This window comes from Amborella trichopoda, chromosome 3, assembly GCF_054954075.1.
Source record: "Amborella trichopoda isolate Santa Cruz 75 chromosome 3, AtrichopodaSantaCruz75HAP2 v2.0, whole genome shotgun sequence".
NCBI classification, from domain to species: Eukaryota; Viridiplantae; Streptophyta; class Magnoliopsida; order Amborellales; family Amborellaceae; genus Amborella; species Amborella trichopoda.
The window spans coordinates 54,781,907-54,801,816 of NC_142338.1; the positions used below are offsets into that span (position 1 = coordinate 54,781,907).

The window sequence follows — 19,910 nt, forward strand, 5'->3', positions numbered from 1 at the left end:
TTATTGTAATAAGACCACCTGTAAATGATATTTTTTCAAAACTAAAAAGGGTGATAATATATATATATATATATATATATATATATATATATATATATATATATATATTATATTCCCCGGTAAAAATATCACATAGGTATTTCTTTAATTGGGATCAGAGCTATTGATACTTGATGCCATTAGTTGTATTGAGAGATCTGAGCCATCTAGCCATATGGGGTGTGAGATCTCACCCATAAGTCACACTTGATCGACGGTCCACGTTCAATCTCATAAGAAGAGGCAAGCCAAGAAAAACCCTAAGGAACCCTAATCTTGTTCAAAGCCTATAAAAATAGATTGTCTCAACTCAAAAATCTTCACCTTATCTTTTGTACCTAATTCTATATTTCTCTCTCATATCCCCCTTAGAATTTCTCTCGCTCTCTCTTAAGAAGAGTTTCTCGCTCTCCTACATTGTGAAAGAACATAAGGGTTTAGGTTATGAAGTTTTTCTCTCTTCTATCTGTCTACTATAGATTTATGGCTAAGGGTTTTAGGGTTTAGTAAAAAGATAATACATCTCTCTCAAACTAGGTTGCTAAAGGATTCACTTAGGGTTTGAGTTTGTGATCAAAGAAGTTCATGTTCCATTAGTGTGGCCTGGCCTAAACTTGCTTTCCTGGTTTGAGATTGAAGCAAGATCGTCGATCTAGTGCCATCGGATGGTGGTGACTTGGTGTGGGGTGTAATAAGCCTAGTTGATAGAATCTCCAGCACTCTTCTTTTTTATTTCTTGCAATCTTATTTTTTATTCTCAAGCATCGTGTATAGTTATTTCAATGACAACAAGTTTTAAGATCTTCGTTTTATTGCCATGTTGATTTTATTTTGAAGTATATGTTGTTCTAATAAGACCACCTGTAAGTGATCTTTTGCCAAAAAAAAAAGGGTGATTAAAAAAAAAAAAATATTCCCGGATAAAAGATCACATAGGTCTTTTTTTTCACTTACAAATGGTAGGGGTGTTTATTTAATGCGTGCGATTTGTATAGAGCCTAGGCTCTAATCAATCAAATTAGAGCCTACCTTGAAATAGTGTTGAGCGAAGTGGTTTCAATATTGGAAATTTTTGTGATAGCCTTAAAATATATTTTCATATTTATTTATAAAATTCAAAGCTTCAAAAATTGTGTAGATCCACATATCTATGAAAAGTTGAAAATCTTAAAAATTGATGGTCTAAAAATGCGTTACAAAATACACTATTTCCAAAACTTGCAATCCATTTTTTTCTCGTGTCTATGCATCTTGATGTCGAGATGATCGATTTGAAGATATTTGAGCATCAAATTTTAGTGAAATATTTGAGGGAGGCTCAAATTTGATTGTTTAGAGCCTCGGCTCTATATAAACTTTTCCCTTATCTAATTTGTTTATCAAAACTATTTTTCTTATTTTTGTTGGCCGACCCTTAGAAAGAGTGGGCATGTCCTAAATCTCGTTTCGATCATCTCGACATTCGAGTAGCTTAAGTGTCTATATCGCCAAAATGCGCTGACTTGTACATGGTCCAAAACCAGAATGAGAGTACTTTGGTTTCCCAATAAAATAGTTCCGAAGGCACCCAAGTGAACTGACTTTTAACCATCTTGTTGGTAATTTAGTTGAATTAATCACTTTATGAGGTAGTGTTTTTTTTTTTATAATAGGCACTTGGGACCTCAATTAGAATTCATGAAATAGATATGACAAAAAATTTACGTACACGCCAACCTAACACCCATCCTTTCTTGAGGCTTGCGATTGGTATGATCAGCTTGGAACCGACTATTGCGGAGTTAAGATTGAAGGCCTAAAAGTACCAAAAACATATTATTTCGATGTCCAGGCTTGATAATCCATGAAAATGGTGAGATTGAAGATGATACTGCACATAGAATTAGAATTGGATGCACGAAATAGAAACATGTTTTTAGAGCCTTATATGATTGTCACAATTCCAATAAAAAACTAAAAAAGAAGTTCTATACGACAGTTGTAAGTTCAACTATGCCTTAACGAATGGAATAATAAGCAGTCAAGAAATAACATATTTATAGATTGAGCATAGCTGAGATACGGATATTGAGATGGATAAGTGACAAGACAAGAAATGATAGAATTCAGAATAAATATATTCGAGAGAACTTAAGGGTAACTCAAATAGTAGATAAGATAAGGGAAAATAGATTTTGATAGTCTGGTCATGTGCAACGTCGACCTAGAACAATACCAATTTAGAAGGCGATTGGATCCAAGTGGAAGGTTCTAAAGCATAAAAGCATAAGGGGAAAGCTTAAAAGGACTTTGATAGAGGTAGTGAGTAGATGTGTGCTGAACTATAGTCTGACTGAGGGCATGACCCTTAATAGAGTGTAAAGTGGCGGAACATGATTTGTACAGCTAACTGTAAATAATTGAGATAAAGTTTGGATAATGTTGATGACAATGACGACAACTCAAGAGCTAGATAAGACTGAAAATTCAGATGTCATGTTGAGCTGGATGAGAATGAAAGTTCGGATGTGGTGCCTGGGACCTTGACCACACGAGCATAAATTTAGTGGCCATTCCTCCGTTTTCTCTCGCGTAATTATGTTCGATAGTCTAGAAGACAAGCTACCAGCCTTTTGGTATCCATGCCCCTTTGCTTGCTTTGGGAAATTGACAAAATATAATTGATGCTGACGTTTCTTTTTTTCTCTTTGGAAAATTGTAAAATATATATTTTTATTTTTGCCTAATTAGAAGAAAAAAACCTCTTAACTTTTAAAAACTTCGTTTCCCACTCTTTTTCTTCAATTTTGATATTTTTTTATTTATCAAAATAGCTTTCACGGTAGTCGTATTACCATAATGACTATTGTATTATGGTACTTTAAGTACCGTAATAATCAGGCTAAACATTATGGTACTTTAGGTACCGTAATAACTAGACTAAGCATCACGTAATAACTAGACTAAGCATCACGGTACTTTAAAGATCGTAATGCTCAAATTTCTAGTATGATGTAACAAATGAGGGAGAAGAGACCCAATGAGCATTATGTTTTTTAAAGTGCCGTAATGCGTAACCTAGTCATTACAGTTGTTATGGTATTACGATAACCGTGAAGGCTATTTTGATAAAAAAAATGTTTAAATTAAAGAAAAAAAGTGTAGACAAGGTTTATGAAAGTTGGAGGTTTGTTTTTCAATTAAATAAAAAATAAGGTATATTTCTGATAATTTCTCTCTCTTTTTTGGTTCTAATGTGTTCAAAATTTTGAATGTGTATGTAAAAAGAGTTGGACATGTTTTGGTGAATCAGCAGACTCACCTATTACCGAGCAGTCCCTTCTCTTTCTATCGTCCATATCTAAGATGGATGTCAAAAAAGGATGTAAAAAAAGTTACATCTTTAGAATGGACGGTGAAGAAAGGAATTCAAAAAATAATATTTATATTTTTTAAAAAAGGAAATTTTCAATTTTAAATCATTGTGATAGTTGAGATTATTGAATTCTAAAATTTTAGATCGAAAGTACATCTTTGGGATATCTGGTGGGGAGACCGGACAAAGATAGCGAGCCGGTCAACTCACCCAACACTCATCCAAAAGCGTTGCCCATGTCACTCAAAACTTTTTAAAAATGATAACGGGCAAGACGTTTAGAATAGGGTGCGGTTTGTATGTAAAAAATTCTGAGCATATTTAATTATAAAATTTTAAACTCTAAAAATGGTTAAAATCAAATAGATCTATAAACATATAAAAATCTTGCAAATGGACGGTCTAGATAATATGTTGTAAGATAAATTATTTATGGGACTCATTTTTTTTTTTTTTTTCCAAAAACATACATATCGATGTTGGGATGATCAATTAGAGGGTTTTTAACATTAAAACAACATTTTTTAATGGATTTTTGAGACACATCTTTAATCCCACATCACATTGTTAAAGTTGCATCCTTATATAAACTTCTTCTTTTAAAATAACCTTCTTTCGTCTCATATATATATATATATATATATATATATATATATATATATATATAAAAGCAAGGAACTTTGTACCTTAGCCACTTGAAAAACTTGACTTGTGATGATAGTGAGTGAGAACCGGGACATTTAACTGGAGACCGGCATTTTAAGGGTTGGGACTTAGGAGATATTGAACTCTAGGGCCCCATTTGGGGGGACCATATTTTAGTTATCTTCTCTCCATTCACCAGGTAGGAGCGTGAATGTCTGCCACCAGTCACAGTAGAGCCTCTGTTGAATGTAATAATGCTGCTAAAATAGCGACACGTCTAACAAGAAGCAGATGTGTTTCTACTCAATTCTGATTACCTTGGGTTATTCACTAAAACGGAAAGAAGAAATACGGCCAAAAGGTGAAAGGGTAGCCTTGTATTTTTCATTTTTCTTCTTAAATGAAAATGCATTGACTGAATAATGAGTTTGAAGTGAATGAAGAAAAGATTAAACTTATTTGTTTCTCAATTTCAGGAAGAGTACATCGACTCTACTCTCTCCCTGGTGTCTCGTCAACTCGGATTCTGGACCTCCCAAGCATGTGTCGGGGGGGGGGGGGGCGCAAACAGGTTTCTGAAGTGCTTCCAACAAATCCCAAAACCCAATTGCATTCTTCTCAACTCCCTCTACAAGCTTGAGCAAGCAACCATTGATGCACTAGTTTCATCAGTCTCATGTCCAATACTCCCTATTGGTTCCCTAATCTCTTCTCTGACATCCAACGATCAAGATTTCAAGACCAGTCCCGGGCGGGAGACAGACTGCTCTTTATGGCTCAAATCCAACCCGATTGCTCCACTCTCTACAGTGTCTTGTCTCTCTCTAAAATACAAATGGGGGAGCTGGCTTGTGGACTATATGAGAGTAGAATACCATTCATTTGGGTGGCCAAGGACCTTGATCCACATTTGAGAGATGTATGCATGAATAAGGGCTTAGTGGTTCCTTGGTGTTCTCAATCTAAGGTTTTGAGGCATCCATCTATAGGAGGCTTCTTTACTCATTGTCTACCATTGAAGGTATATTTGCTGGTGTACCAATGCTTACCTTTCCCATGTATTTTGACCAACAAACCAACGGTACGCTAATTTTAGATGATTGGAAGGTTAGGAGTGGGCCAATGAATAAAAAGAGGAGAAATTTCTAGGCTGGTGTGTAGGCTGATGGGTGGGGAAGAGAGCAAGGAAATGCCAAAGCGGATCAGGGAGCTTAAGATGGCCGGAGAAAATGAGTGGTCATCGGAAGTTAATCTAAACACTTTTCTCGAGTTATTATTAGATGGTTAAGAGGAAAGAAAGTGGTTTGTATAAGGTGTGTCAACCTTAAACAATCATAAGTAAGGCCTACTACTAAATTTTGCCAAAAGAAACAATCAAAATAAGGCCTACCACTAAAAGAGGCAGTTCCATTATAAACTCTTACAATGGCCTAAAAATCAATTTTTGTTCCTAATTTTGAAATTTAAAGCTCCAAAAATATTTTAGATCAAGTAAATTTATGAACTTTGAAATGGATGGTTCTAATGAGCTGCAAATGTGGACTTAACCAACTCAAATTGGTTATCTAAAATGAAAGTAATATAGGGTATGCTCCTAACTATCAAATCTTTGATCGAATGGTTGAAAACATATGTTTACTTGAATTTTATATTTTTATATAAATATGACAAAGACGAAATTTACTATGTATTAGTGAGTAAAAAAATATGAAACAAATATTTCCTAAAACTTAAAATGATCAGACTATCATTGGAACATGATTAGGATAATTTGGTCATTTTAAATTTTTCAAAAATATCTTTTTTGTATTTTCAGATGGTATAAGATGGTGTCAAATGTACATCTATAATTTTAGCTTACGACTTCTAAAAAAAAAAAGAAAAAAGAAAAATTACTCAACAGTTATTGAATCTAGTGTAGGAAAAATCGGGTGGTTCAAATTTCATGGCCGGTTCTAATTTCAATCCGTTTTGGTGAACTTCCCAAGTATTTTAAAAAAAATTCAAAAAAATTATATAAATTTTTTTAAAAAATAAGGGATTTTGTTTGTAACATATATTTTTTAATATTTTCCATCATTTTGGTAATTTTTGGCCATCAATACTTATTTTTACATTTTTCATCTTTTTTGAAAAATTTCAAAAATACCCCTCGACAAAAATAGATTCTTTAAAATTTATTTATTTTTATTAATTTTCAACTTCATTTGGATGTGTTTTATTTAATCATGTTTTAAAGATATTTTTATATTTTATTAGATTTTTTTTTATTTTCTTTAACACTTTTGACCGCCCGGGACTTGGCCAGTTAGGCCAGTTGAACCACTTCCGACCCCATGTCTGGTTAACTGTTCAGGTAAATCTCATTTAAGTTTTCAACTAGTCGTAACTAAGCCTACAACACAATGGGTGCTAACATAACAGTTACATCTCATACATTAACTCACAAAAACATAGTACCAAGCTCTATTCAGAGAATAACAATTTGGAATCTATCAAATGATGAAATTAAGTATGCAATGAAAATGTTTAGGTCACTTAGGGAAAATTAGTCATTCATAAATAATGTCTTTTATTTGTAAATAATTTAGTTCAATCCCCACCTATCCATGATTGTTTATGATTACTCATAAATATTCACAAGGCTGGTTTCATGGACTGGCTTATTTGAAAGTCACTGAAAATGCGCCCCTGCCAGTTTAACAATAAAACAGAAAAACGTTCTCCCACAATTATGTTTCCATTCATCAATATATTTAAGGAAGCACCCAAATGAGGTCTATGGTGAGCAAGGAATCAAAATTACCACAATAAAGTTTTCCATGTATAGATTGTATGTGTGATTTGTTATGCATATTCTAGGGGCTGATCTTGAGATGAATACAGGAAGCTCTCTTTTAACTCTCAAAATTTTTGATGGAGAAATTAACTGACAAACCAATCATCTCCAATAATATGAAACAATTCATCATGTCAGATGGAGGCTGTGCTATCTTAGAATCTGTTGGATGTAAGACATTACTGTTCATCCTTCTACAAGTTTCACAGCAGACCTGCAGCAAAAAGGGCCCATTCAAACAAAAGTCAAACCCAAACATATCTCCTCTACCATCAGCAAAAGAATGAAAAAATCGGAAGTTATTTACTTTCCATCTAATGAAAATCGAAGACGTGAAAATGAATGAAAATGCAAAACAAAAGAGCTTCAGGTACCCAAATGGATTTTGTTTGATAGCAAGTAGTTCCACATCCAACTGCATATTGCAACAGCAGAAATGATTCTTTAATTCAATGTAAAAACATACTATCAACAAAAGTATTGTCATAATTTCTAGAAAAAACTTGATATAAACAAATAGAAGCAACATAATTTAGAATCCAGACATCAAAATAACAGCAGTAGATGAATAGAGAACCATCAAAGCCATAAGTTTTACTCTTGTGGATTAATATATAGTAACATAATATAATTTTCTTACAATCGGCAGTAGAATGTTTTTTTGACGCATGACAAAATTACTCAAGTTCCATTATGTTGAGGATTGATGTCTTGTATTATGAGGAAATAGATCTGTCAAGGTGGAGTCAAAAAGATGACTCCGGAAGGCCATTAAAAGTCCGAAGGGCCAAAAGCCCGTAGGGGGGTTGGGGACTATATATACCCCGTAGGGGGGTTAAGGGAAAAATGCAGATCTCTTTGTAATTAGATAAAAACAGAGGCGTGAGGAAGAGAGATAATTGTAACCCTATTCTCCATTGTCAATAAATAAGCTCTAATCTCCCGTAGACGTAGGCACGTTACCGAACCACATATATTTTTGCATTGTGGTTGGTTGTCTCTTTCTTTTATGTTTTTTCTTCTTTCTTGTTTTTCGTGGATTGCTTTTCGTTTCTACTCAGTACAATGTGTCTATAGGGCAAACCATGTTTATCAGAACATGCTCGTTCCTTTTAACTAAGATAATGCAAAAAATGGGATATTAATACCGCTGAAGCTAATCCTAATCATACCACCTCTCCCATTGTCACCTTAATCCTAATCTACGAAGCTTTGCTTCTTGTAGTCGTCGTCATGTAGTTGGCCTCTACCCATTTGTGCATATACTACAAGTTCTTTTTTACAAAGATAAAAACATGCAAATGAATGTATTCCACACGAAGAAAGAAGCAAATTGCAAATGAGATACACTTCTACCTCGAGTGTTGCATTCGGAGGAATTTCTTGGATTCCTTTACTTCCATAAGCAAGCTCTGGGGGGACAATTAGCAGTCTCTGCACAAACAAGTTAAGCAACATCTGGCAGAATTCAGCAATGCAAACATAGGAATAACCCAATGGGCTAAACTAAGCTAGACAACTTAAAAGTTTTAAAAAACTTAAAAATTTCAAAGGAACTATGGTTTTAGTTCTTCTGATACATCACCACTCCCTCAAGAAAATTATACCAATTTAATTCAGAATAGCCATGCAAAATACTGGCATAACGTAATCACTTCTTGTTACTGAGTTTAAAATCCATGAGATTTTCGGAGGTGTCACATTTGAATATAACTTCAGGTTTTGACATATTTTTATATCTGTTCGCTTTTAAGAAACGAAAAGTAGAAATGGCTCGAGGAAATTCAAGATGGAACAATTTACACAGAGATACCTAGTTCTTTATCTGTCGGCAATAGATATATAGTCATATATTTGAGTATATCTATACTAAACTATTGATAATGAAATATCTACGGCACCCATAAGTGCAATGTGACCAGCACCACCTGAAAAACAGCCCAACTCATATATCCTATCAAAGATCAAACCAATGACAAATGTACATATAATGATATAAAAGGCACACCTTGTAGCATATATCTCAACAATCCACTATGCATGTTACTGTATCAAAAGAATGCATGAAGTCCACAGAGAGGTGTATGTAGATAAATGGATGGTAGACGTATATGTATACAAGACTCATATTTATTTGAACGAAAGTAACAATTAAAGAAATACACAAGATTGCATTACAGTCATTGGTTATAGAAGAATAGAAATGAACGCTATTAGATATCTGTCTGTGTACCACAATTGAGTTATAAGCCAAAAGATAAATTACTTACCTGCCCTCCAACTCGCATGCCTTCAACCCCAAGATCTAATCCTTTAAGGACAGATCCATTTACAGATTGCCCAACATCAAATCCATAAGGCTGCAGTGGAAACCATTAAGATTACATTGAGCTGGGCAGCAGTAAAAAAAAAAAAGAGATGCTTCAAGATACTAATATGCATTCATATCACAGTAACAAGTCCTCTTTTTGAATGCTAAGATATAAGTAAGAGTTACCAACCTATCAAAAATTGACTTGCGCTGGTTAATTTTAAATAAAAAACTTGTTTCCTGAGCACTGCATAAGCACACTGCCCACATTGAATTTCGATTGCCCAAGTTTGGAAACTTGGAGAAAACCAAAAGCATGTGATTTCTTACAATTGGTGTACCAGTACTACGAAAAAATCTGAAAATGTGATTGTCTTATCTAGACAATCAGAGGTTAATAAATGAATTCAAGAGAGACTAAAGGATTAAATAAGAATGGCACTACAAACTTACAGTTCCGCCACTAACACCAAGACCTTGTCTACTAGTCATAAAGGTAATGCCCTTCCATTTGGCAACATAGTGAACCTAAAGGACAAGTTTGCATTATCATTATATGGAACTTAAAAACTTCCAGAAGGAAACATCAGAAAAAACCATGAAATTGATGTGAAACTATGCAAGAAAAAATAACCCAAACCACAGGATGGAACAGACTGCAACACGTGATCCCTTCACAGCTTTAGGTCCACCTCCGACTTTCACATCATAGTACCTTGTTAAAAAAAATACCACTAGTTTGTTATTCACAAGAGTAAGATCTTTGCTTTATCAAATTATTACGAAGATAAGAAAACCTTGACGCAGAAGAAGTGAACCTGTGCATCGGACAATTTAGAAACTTTGTAGCTCATGCATAAAACATTTAAAAAGAGATAAAGACCAAGATGAAGATGCCGCAGACATATGAAATGCAGAAGGTGTAAATAACTGGTTGCTAGAAGCAGAAGGGAATGATGAGTGCTCCTACAAGACCTTAAAAATTAAGTAAAAAGGTGGGAAATTGAATAGAAAAATCCTCAAGATCAATGTGAACAGTGATAAACTTAGCTGTTTGAAGCCACTTAGAAATGATTTACAATTTACACCAACGAGCTGAATTAACCAATAAGAACTCATGTGACTAGGAGCAGCAACAAGAACAATGCTATAAGAGTATGCTGAGTCAATATGATCTTTTGTAACAATTTAGAATGGTGACAATTTACACATCAGAATATGTCGCTTCTGGTTATATACATGACATTAGTGTTGATGCCAAGTCCAATCATAGCAACACCTTGGTCAATGCGGAATTCTGATGCACTAAACCCTGAATTACAAATTCAAAGTACCATTCAAGAAAAATCCTCTTCGTAGGATTGGGAAACTAACTTAAGTCCATTTGGAAGTGTCGTGTATTCACTTTCAGGTATCTTCGCTCCTCTAAGCTGCAAAAACCAACCATAATATTTTCATAAGGATCAAATGTGAATTTCTAAAGTTCCAAGAAAAGTTACACCCTGTCAAATCGAATTCAAATAGGACTTGCCGCTCTTCTACTTGTTGAAACAGCCCCGGCCATGTCAGAGAGCGAAAAGGCAGTAGCTGCCATAACACAAAACAACAAACCGCCTCTCAAAAACACATAAAAATCATAAAATCCTCAGAAATAAAAATAAAACTGAATAAGGAAATGTTAGGCCATGAAATTGCTCAAGATGCTCCTCATCTGGCCTAAGTAGAGATGACCCCAGCTCCCATCTTAAGAAGTGATTTTTGGCAACCTGAGGGGCCAGACATAAAGGAGCTTGAAAAATGAAAATGCTACTAAAAAAAATTAAAAGGATGATGTGTAGGGAGCATTAATAACAATAAAAAAGCATGAATTCATATAAAAACATGATACAAATTCATATGGGCATGCACCACAAAGTTTCATGTGAAACACAGTAATTAGAAACAGAGTAATTTGCAGCCCTAGATTATGAGGGTTCAAATATAGATCCAAATAAAATCTTATGGTCATGTATACCAAGAAAATAGCACTTCATCAGGTAATGGAAGTGCATAACCAGTCAATTGAATAATCAAACTTCTTTATAAATGCAAAACACCGTGGTTATCAAAGTAAATGCATTGAAAAACTAAGAAAATGAAAACCAACCTGCTACAAGAAAGAACCCCATCAACTGTCTCCTCCCATCAAACTCATAATTATCATTTAGTGATGAATCCACTGCCTCAAACTGTGGAGGAATGGCGGAGGCGCAACAGCTAACTGATAATCTCTGATTTCTCAAATGAAGAAGCCTTTTACCTGTGCATTACACGGGTTTCTTATTTCATTGTAGAAAACATCAAAAAGCAGAAAGACATGGGTGCGAGAGATGGTGGGTGGTTTGTTATCAGGGGTTTTTACCAGGAAGAGTGGAGAGAGAAGAGAGTTGGGATATGGAGCCGAAGGGGGCCGAAATGCGTTGAGAGAGAAGGGGAATTTCCATGTTTGAGCTCCCAGTTTGCTCTCTCTCAGTAGCTTGCCTGCTCCGAGTAAAAGTAGAGGATAATAAGTGGGTCATACCCCATTATAATCCTTGAATTGTAGCCACTGGTCTTCATTGCTTTGAAATTGAGGCGGGAGAGACCCTCGGGCTATATCCTGGGATTTTATTGGGCCCGTTCTAGGGAGAACCATCATGGCAAGGGAGTTAGTTAAAATCCCCGGAAAATCATCAAAGAGGTTCGAAAAACAACCTCCCAATCAACATTAGAGGCTTTGTTTTTGAATTTTTATTTCACTCTAAGTACCCCATAAAAATATCTTAGGATTATCTATAAATGTATTTTCATATCTAATTATAAAATTTTAAACTCCAAAAATAGTTAAAATCATGTAGATCTATAAACATGTGAAAATCTTAAAAATAGACGGTTTAGATAATGTGTTGCAAGATGCACTATTTTTGGGACTCAAAAAATTTTTTTTTACACATTTATACATCTCGATGTCGAGATGATCAATTAGAGGGTCTTTCAACATTACAACAATCTTTTCCGATGGATTTTTGAGATGCATCTATAATTCTACATTTTAAGGTTGCAACCTTATATAAACTTTTCCCATCTTAGGAATACTTACTTTACCTATATTCAAAATGTGAATAAACATGGGGTATTTCTATACTTCGCCGCATAGAAGATATATATTGTCTCCATCTAGCCATCCAATTTAGTTCAAGTGAGCCATGGACTGTTTGATTTAGATCCGACATCTTAGAGTACTGTATTTTTAATTTTTTTACAAATTATATGAATGTGAAATTTGGTGCATGTCATCATCTCAATGGGGTGCACCTAAAAACAATATTAAAAAGAATTTTTCGATAGAATATAATGACCGAAATACCCCTTAGGGGTACTTTAGTCATTTTATTTATTGATAATATTTTTTGTGTTTTTTATCGGTGCGAGTTTAAGAGAGGAGTGGACACCCAAATTTCGTGTAAAAATATTTTATAAAAAAATAAAAATAAAGTAGTGTACAATCATGACATTGTGAATGGAGCCATCTCAACTGTCTATTCAGAATAGACGGTTGGATAGGGGGAAGTATATAAGTTTTAGGGAATCATATAAAGCTTTTCTTTTTAATAATTGGATTTATATACAATAAGTCAATTTATCTTTGGTACAAGGAGATCACAATTACTTATAACCATCCGATGTGAAATTGGATGGCTTAGATGTGTCACAAAGTTCGAGAAAATTTCTTTTGAACTTTGAGCTTGGTCAATGGACTACATGTAGCCACTCAATTTCACATCCAATGGTCAAGATTAATTGTGACCACCTTGTATTAAAAGAAAATAATCTCATTGTCTAATTTTCCTTAATAATTTGATTAGAGACTCCAACCATATGACAAAAGTATTATTGTTTGTGCTTGAAGGGTAAATTACGGTAATGCCTATTGTTTGAAGTTTCCGACCTTGTATAAGGGTATTATTAAAAATATTTTTTAATAAGTGTGAGATCGAGTCCCTATGATGAAGTTTTATGGCATTGATGAAATGCTAGTCTTTCCATATTGGTAAAATGCCTAGCAACAGTAAATTGGTAGTGGACAAAATCTTTATACATTGCATCAGTCAATAAGTGGATCATTGCTAACTATGATAAGTTGGGTAGAATACGTAAAGGGATGTTGGGGTATATCAAATCTTGATTTATTTATTAATATCCATTAAGTGGTGCGAATGGCATCTAGTAGAAGAAGACCGATGAGATACTGAACCCCTTTAGTCAAATCAAGTTGAATTTTGATGGAAGTTCTTTAGAAACTTTGATCCAAGATATGGTGATATCATTATGGATCATTTAGGAAATTATTTAGTGGCATATTCTAGTTCATGGGGTTCATGCTTCTGCTGATGAGGTCAAGATGGTGGCAGTTCTTAAGGGAATAACTTTGTCTTTTGAGCATGTGTATAGGGAAGCAGAGGAGATGGCAGAACAAGCTGTAAGATGATCGGATTTGTTGGTTAATTTTTTCAGTCTTGTTTCTAATTTGTTCCCTAAAGAATTATGTTTATTACTAATAAAAATTTAGTAAAGCTCTTTGACAAAGGAAGAAGCAAATGTATACATTCTGGTTTCAAATGAGTATATTCAAAGTTCATCAAAAGAATCTGACACTAAAAAGGGAATAATATATGCATATTTTCTGATGAATTTGTTAAAGGGTAAGTAAAAGTATTAAGTTATATGTAAGTACTGGCAAACTTTGTGATCCTTTTAGAAGATGATGAAATAAATTCAAAACAAGCAAAGAATTCTCCCCTTTTAGGAGTGTATATTCATGATATGGAGTTACATGCTTCTTGATGCTATATCTCAAAGGAAATACCTTTGATTCTCTATATTCTACACAGGGAAGAATAAAACTTATATTGAAAGGTGAAAAGAATATTCAATCTACCTTCTCATTTTGCTCTTCCTTCCTTTGGACGAACGATTTTATCTCTCTTGGTGAACGGCGCCTCAAAGTCGAGTCATGAAACTTTCAGTTTTTTTCTTCCTATTTTAGAAGATCCTAATGCAGTAATGGTAATTACTAAGGGAATCGGGGTATTATGTATTATTAGAAACTCAAAATACTATAGAGAATTATCTATTTATTAATTGATTAATAAAAAATATACAAGACCCTTATAAATATATGGCCAGTAACAATTAAAGATAAATACCAACAGTTATGGATAATTGCTAACTAATCTTATCATAATCAAGATACACCTAATTAAGAGGTATATACCCATACAGATGATATATATCCATATTGATATATGTTCATAATGATGTATATCAATACTAATAAGATATCCATATGCTAACACCCCCCCTAAAACTCAAGATGCTTTTTGACAAAGTAGATGGAGTTTGCACAATAAGTTGCATAATTAAGTCTTCACGTGCATGGCAAGACCAATAGAAGCAGTGGTCTATTGCTTGAACAACAAGCACAGAATGGCACTGTGGAAGAGCCAATAGAACTTGGTGTGGATTCGAGACAAATTCAGCAACTTCAATCTGATACAGATTCAACAACTCACCGTCCGAGACATATTTAGCAACTCGCAATCCAGAACACATGTCAGAACAGAGACAAAGTTTGTTTTGCATAGAGTCGAAACAGACTAGGCAGAGAGTCGAAATAGATTTAACAGAGAGTTGAAATACGACTCGGAGGCCTTTGACAATGCTTCCTTGGTATATGAGTTTCTGTCACTAAACTGAGAGTGTTGATTGTGTCAATCATGGACGAAGATGAGAGCTGAAGTTTTTGGATGAAGAGGAGAGCCGAAGACTTTGTGCTTTAGGATCGAAGGGATAGATAGAAAAAATTTGGTTGTCCCACAAGTTTTGAGTATGACTTTGTTGGGGTAAACAAAGAGGCTTGACTCTGAGAGGACATAGGAGTCGAGGAATTCATTAGAGACAGAGTCGACAACTGTGCACCGTGTAGAGTCAAGGATCTCTTCGATTTGTGCGCAAGATAGGGCGCGAAGGCCAAGCCCCTTGGGTTCAGTAAAGACCGGGGTTTCCAAGAAAATATGATCTCAAGCAGCTTCTCAAACCCCTCAAAGCCAATGGGGAATCAAATGCATTTCTTATGCAAAGCACATTCAAAGTAAAAGGGAACAAAATGCATATTGAACGGAAGCAAATGTTTTTTATATAGATGGTGCAAGCTCTCTTGTGTTGCTTTGGGAAGGAGGGGATTAGATTGCTAATGTAGCGTTGGGCCAAACAAGGGCGAGAGCTAGCAATACAATTTGATGCAAAACGGTGACGAGATTAAGCAATGCAAGTTGATGCAAAACAATGATGAGAGCAGGTGGCTTTTTGGAAACACAATATCAGAAAATTTCTCGACTTCAGATCTAAGGTTGGCGACCTCATATCTGAGGTCGGCGAGCCCAGATCTTAGGTTGAAGAGTCTAGAGCTCTGATACCATATTAGAAACTCAAAATATTGTAGAGAACTATCTCTTTATTAATTGATTAATCAATAATATTCAAGACCCGTATAAATATACATCCAGTAACAATTGAAGATAAATACCAACGGTTATGAATAATTACTAATTAATCTTATCATAATCAAGAAGACACCTAATTAAGAGATATATATACCCATACAAATATATATCTATATTGATATGTATTCATAATGATGTATATCAATATTAACAAGATATCCATACGCTAACATGTATCACTTCCTCCAATTTAGAGCTTTATGTTCCTACATGAAAGGAAGCATAATAGTTTGAATTTGTTTATATTTTGATACATGGGGCTCTCAGCATGGACTCAGGACTATCCTACCAAAGTACCCCTTAAGTCAGATATAAAATCTCTCCAACATAAAGTTCCTTCATTTGTTATGCATTCAATCATTTTTTACTCTATGCACAGATATATTGCAACCTGAGTCGCCAACGAGCAGTCGAGGGTGTTGTGCTCTGATACCACTTGTTGTGGTCGGAAGCTCTAAACTCGATGATTTAATATTTGACAAATAAAGTATGAGAAATAAATAATGAAATATATACAACAAAAACTTTAAGATTTACGTGGTTCACCTTAGAAGGGCTATATCTACGAGTACGACAAACAAAAATCCACTATACCGATGATAGTTACAAACAAAGATTTGGAACAAACCTAAACAAAAACCTAAATCCAGCAAAACCCTTTTAAACGTGCTCTCCCAAACGGCACCATGCTGATATCTCATCTTTATTCTCTAATTAACCACTGACTAGGAAGATAACAACTTTGAGAGCAAATGATCCTTTATCTCACTAAAAAGGGAAACAACTCAAAATCTCCATGGGAACCACTTCTCGGCAAGAAACTAACCTCTCACTCTGCATGAGTTTTCAAGAGGCATCATCAATGTTTCTCTTCAATTTTTCTGTTCATATGAAGCTAGTTTCTCTCTAAGAGGAAATTGCATCTTATGCACAAAAGACTCTCGTTTCTCTCTCTCTCTAGAGGAACCACCATTCCCATATGGTGACTCAAACAAGCACACGAATTTTCTGCACTTTCATCCCATATATATAAAGTTAGGAATCCATACTAAATAGGTAACTTTCTATTGATGTAACCAGTGGTTTAAAAAATGGATCGGTGCGTCGGATCGGGCATCCCAAAACCGATCCGGATCTGTGTATCGGCGATCCGGATCGGGAATCGGGCCGAATCTCTAGAATTAAGTCTTAAAAAAATCCAAAAAAATTATTAAAATTTATTATAAATGTTGTTTTTTAGGAATCCAATTACAAATGTGGGTACTACGTTATTAACTTTTATTGTTTTCATCAATTTATGAATATTGATATGTTCTTTCCCTGTATGAACTTATGATGACCATTAAATTTGCATCACTCAGAAGAAATTATAGAATTATCATGGATTAAGTATATAATCATTTATAGATTACAATAAAGAGTTGACTAAATCGATGAAAAATTGGCCACTAAAATCTCGAATTGGCGAAAAACCCTAATCCGTTAAAAAAACTCAAATTATTACAACCTAAATAACTATAATATTATATACCAACAATATTTTATAATTATTTTATTATATAAATAATAACAAATCCAAAATATTTTATAATATCATCTAATTTAAAATGTATTACTGACAACTGTAAGAAAAATAGTACTCTACATGATTTATAATACAAAAATTAATAAATAAAATAAAAGATTTGGTTATCAATGTAGAAATTATTAGAATGCGTATCAATTTTCTTTAATTTTTTAGGTTTCTAAAATAAATTAGTGGAAGAGATTGTTAGTAGAAAGAGAGAGATTTCAAATGGCCTCATCGTTTGAATCCTATCTTTAAATTAATATTACTAAATTTATGTTAAAGACTATCATGTTATAAAAATAAAAAATATAATGAGACCATTTATTCTTAGGTTGTACTAAGAAATACTTTTTATTTTTTTGACAAGAAATACTTATTGTGGTATCTTTTTTTTTTTTTTTACAAGAAAAATATGATACTTGTTGATTATCTTTTTTTTTTTTTTTTTGACAAAAGAAAGAAGATGTTGTACTACCTTTTTTTTTACCTTGTTGTATTAATTTTTATTTTTTTTTATAAGAAAAATAAAAAAATGATGCTGCCAAAGTACATTTTATTTTTTTATGCCTTTTGTTTTATTTTTTTGCAAGAAATACTTGTTATATTACTTTGCATTTTTTTTACAAGAAAAATAAAAAAAATTGTATTATCTTTTTTATCTTTATCTTGAAAAGCCTTTTATTTTTTATTTTTTTCTATTTTTTTACAACAATATTTTCTACCTTTGTTTATTTTTTTTGACAACAAAAATAAACGAGGTCACGTGCTAAGGTTCGAACTCTAGATGTCCACTGAAAAATCGGAATTGTCAACCAACACCGCCCCATAGCCTAATGTGATTTTATTAGCTTTTATAATAATATATATTCAATCGTCTTGCTTTAATGATTTTTTGTGAGAATTATCCCACATCGAAAGATGAGCCTCGCTTTGTTCTCTATAAATTCATGTGTAATAGATATCGTATTGCGCGTATAGAAAAGAGAGGGGGCATACATGTAAGGTGAGTTACCACGTATAGATATGTCGGAGGATATTTAGGTGCCACGTGTTGCTCCCGTGAGGCGCCCACGTGTAAACCCAAAAATTACTAGAATGCCCACATTCTTTCGGTGAGACTCGCGATTCACTATTGGGAATCGCCCGGTTCTCTCTATACACGGGCGATTCCCGTTTTTTTGTGGAAGCGGCTCGGTAGCAGACAATTCCCGAGTCGAACCAGGCGAGTCCGGCTCGACTCGTTTCAAACCCTGAATGTAACATATATCTCAAAAGATTAAGAGATATATCCAAAAGTCCGAATCCTTTTTTGATTTATATTTCATTTAGAAAACTTATCACATATCAATATTAATATCACAAGAAATAACTTATCAAATATCAATAATAATCTCACAGTAAATATCTCAATCCCACATAACAAGGGAATTTCTTAATCCCATATAATATATAATTTCCTTATATTGATGATTTTGGATAGCACCAAATCCAACAATCTCCACCTTGATATCAAAATCACTTGCTAACTATGTCAACATCCATTAAATAACTTCGCAAATTCTTCATCTTTTGCTAAATAAATTCCTCTATCATTCTTGTTGAAAATAGTGTTTGCTATCAAATTTCTCTACCTTAAACTTTGCATTTGAAACATTTACTGTCATATCGAAAACCTCAAACCAGGGCGTTGATACCACTTGTTGTGTTCTAATACCACTTGTTGTGTGCAGAAGCTCTAAACCCAATGGGTTAATAGTTGACAAATAAAATATGAGAAATAAATCATGAAATACATACAGCAAGAACACAAAGATTTACGTGGTTCACCTTAAAAGGGCTACACCTACGGGCACGACAAACAAAAATCCACTATACCAGTAAAAGTTACAACAAAGATTTTGGAACAAACCTAAACAAAAACCCAAATCAAGCAAACCCTTTTAAACCTACTCTCCCAAATGGCACTATGCCGATCTCTCATCTCTATTCTATAACTAGACCATTGTCTAGGAAGATAACAACTTTGAGAGCAAACCAGCCTTTATCTCACTAAAAGGGGAACCGATATATATAAAGTTAGGAATCCATACTAAATAGAAAACTTCCTATTGATGTTACATATATCTCAAAAGATTAAGAGATATATCCAAAATTCCTAATCCTTTTTGGATTTATATTTCATTTAGAAAACTTATCAAATTTCAATATCAATTTCACAGGAAATATCTCAATCTCACATAATATGAGAATATCTTAATCTCACATAATATAAGAATATCTTAATCTTACATAATACGAGATTTCCTTATATTAGTGATTTTTGATAGCACCAAAGCCAACAGAGGGATGGTATTATATGACACAAGACACTTCTCATATCATGTATCTATTTCTGTATGAGTATATGATTGAGTATTTGAAATACATTTGAAACTATTTTGTGCATTGATTGTTGGCTATGGAGTCATGTTGTGCATTCATAGTTGTGCTTGGTCATAGTGTTATGCGCGGAAGCTCTAAACTTGATAGGTTATTTATTGGTAAATAAAGTATGAGAAATAAAACGTGAA

The 19,910-nt window shown here is 33.8% G+C and overlaps 1 protein-coding gene across 15 annotated transcripts; it reads right to left on the reverse strand.

The window, feature by feature from the left end:
* Nucleotides 1-6,841: 6,841 nt before the first annotated feature.
* Nucleotides 6,842-11,726, reverse strand: LOC18429414 (FKBP-like peptidyl-prolyl cis-trans isomerase family protein). 15 transcript variants are annotated; one of them, XR_016051762.1, is made up of 11 exons: nt 11,591-11,726; nt 11,336-11,488; nt 10,721-10,776; nt 10,564-10,619; nt 9,847-9,904; nt 9,643-9,717; nt 9,380-9,436; nt 9,149-9,238; nt 8,235-8,312; nt 7,253-7,293; nt 6,842-7,092 (listed from the first exon to the last, which is right to left on the reverse strand). XR_016051762.1 is itself a non-coding variant. In XM_006838700.4 (10 exons), exons 1-10 carry the CDS (start codon nt 11,670-11,672, stop codon nt 7,065-7,067), a joined length of 717 nt encoding a protein of 238 aa, XP_006838763.3. In that variant the 5' UTR covers nt 11,673-11,726; the 3' UTR covers nt 6,842-7,064. The 15 variants fall into 14 exon arrangements, 9 of the variants coding, with proteins under 9 accessions (XP_006838763.3, XP_020520241.2, XP_088717551.1 ...); XR_016051766.1 differs by having other exon boundaries at nt 9,830-9,904; XR_016051764.1 differs by having other exon boundaries at nt 9,824-9,904.
* Between the last annotated feature and the right edge of the window lie 8,184 nt (nt 11,727-19,910).

Excerpts from the sequence above, each read along its gene's own strand:
- LOC18429414 (XM_020664582.2), bottom strand. The coding sequence starts at position 11,672 with ATGGAAATTCCCCTTCTCTCTCAACGCATTTCGGCCCCCTTCGGCTCC. Across the intron at positions 9,239-9,642 it reads TTGGTGTTAGTGGCGGAACT|CCTTATGGATTTGATGTTGG; the intron begins GTAAGTTTGTAG and ends TTTCCACTGCAG. Across the intron at positions 7,294-8,231 it reads CGAATGCAACACTCGAGGTA|TTGGATGTGGAACTACTTGC; the intron begins GAAGTGTATCTC and ends TGCAATATGCAG.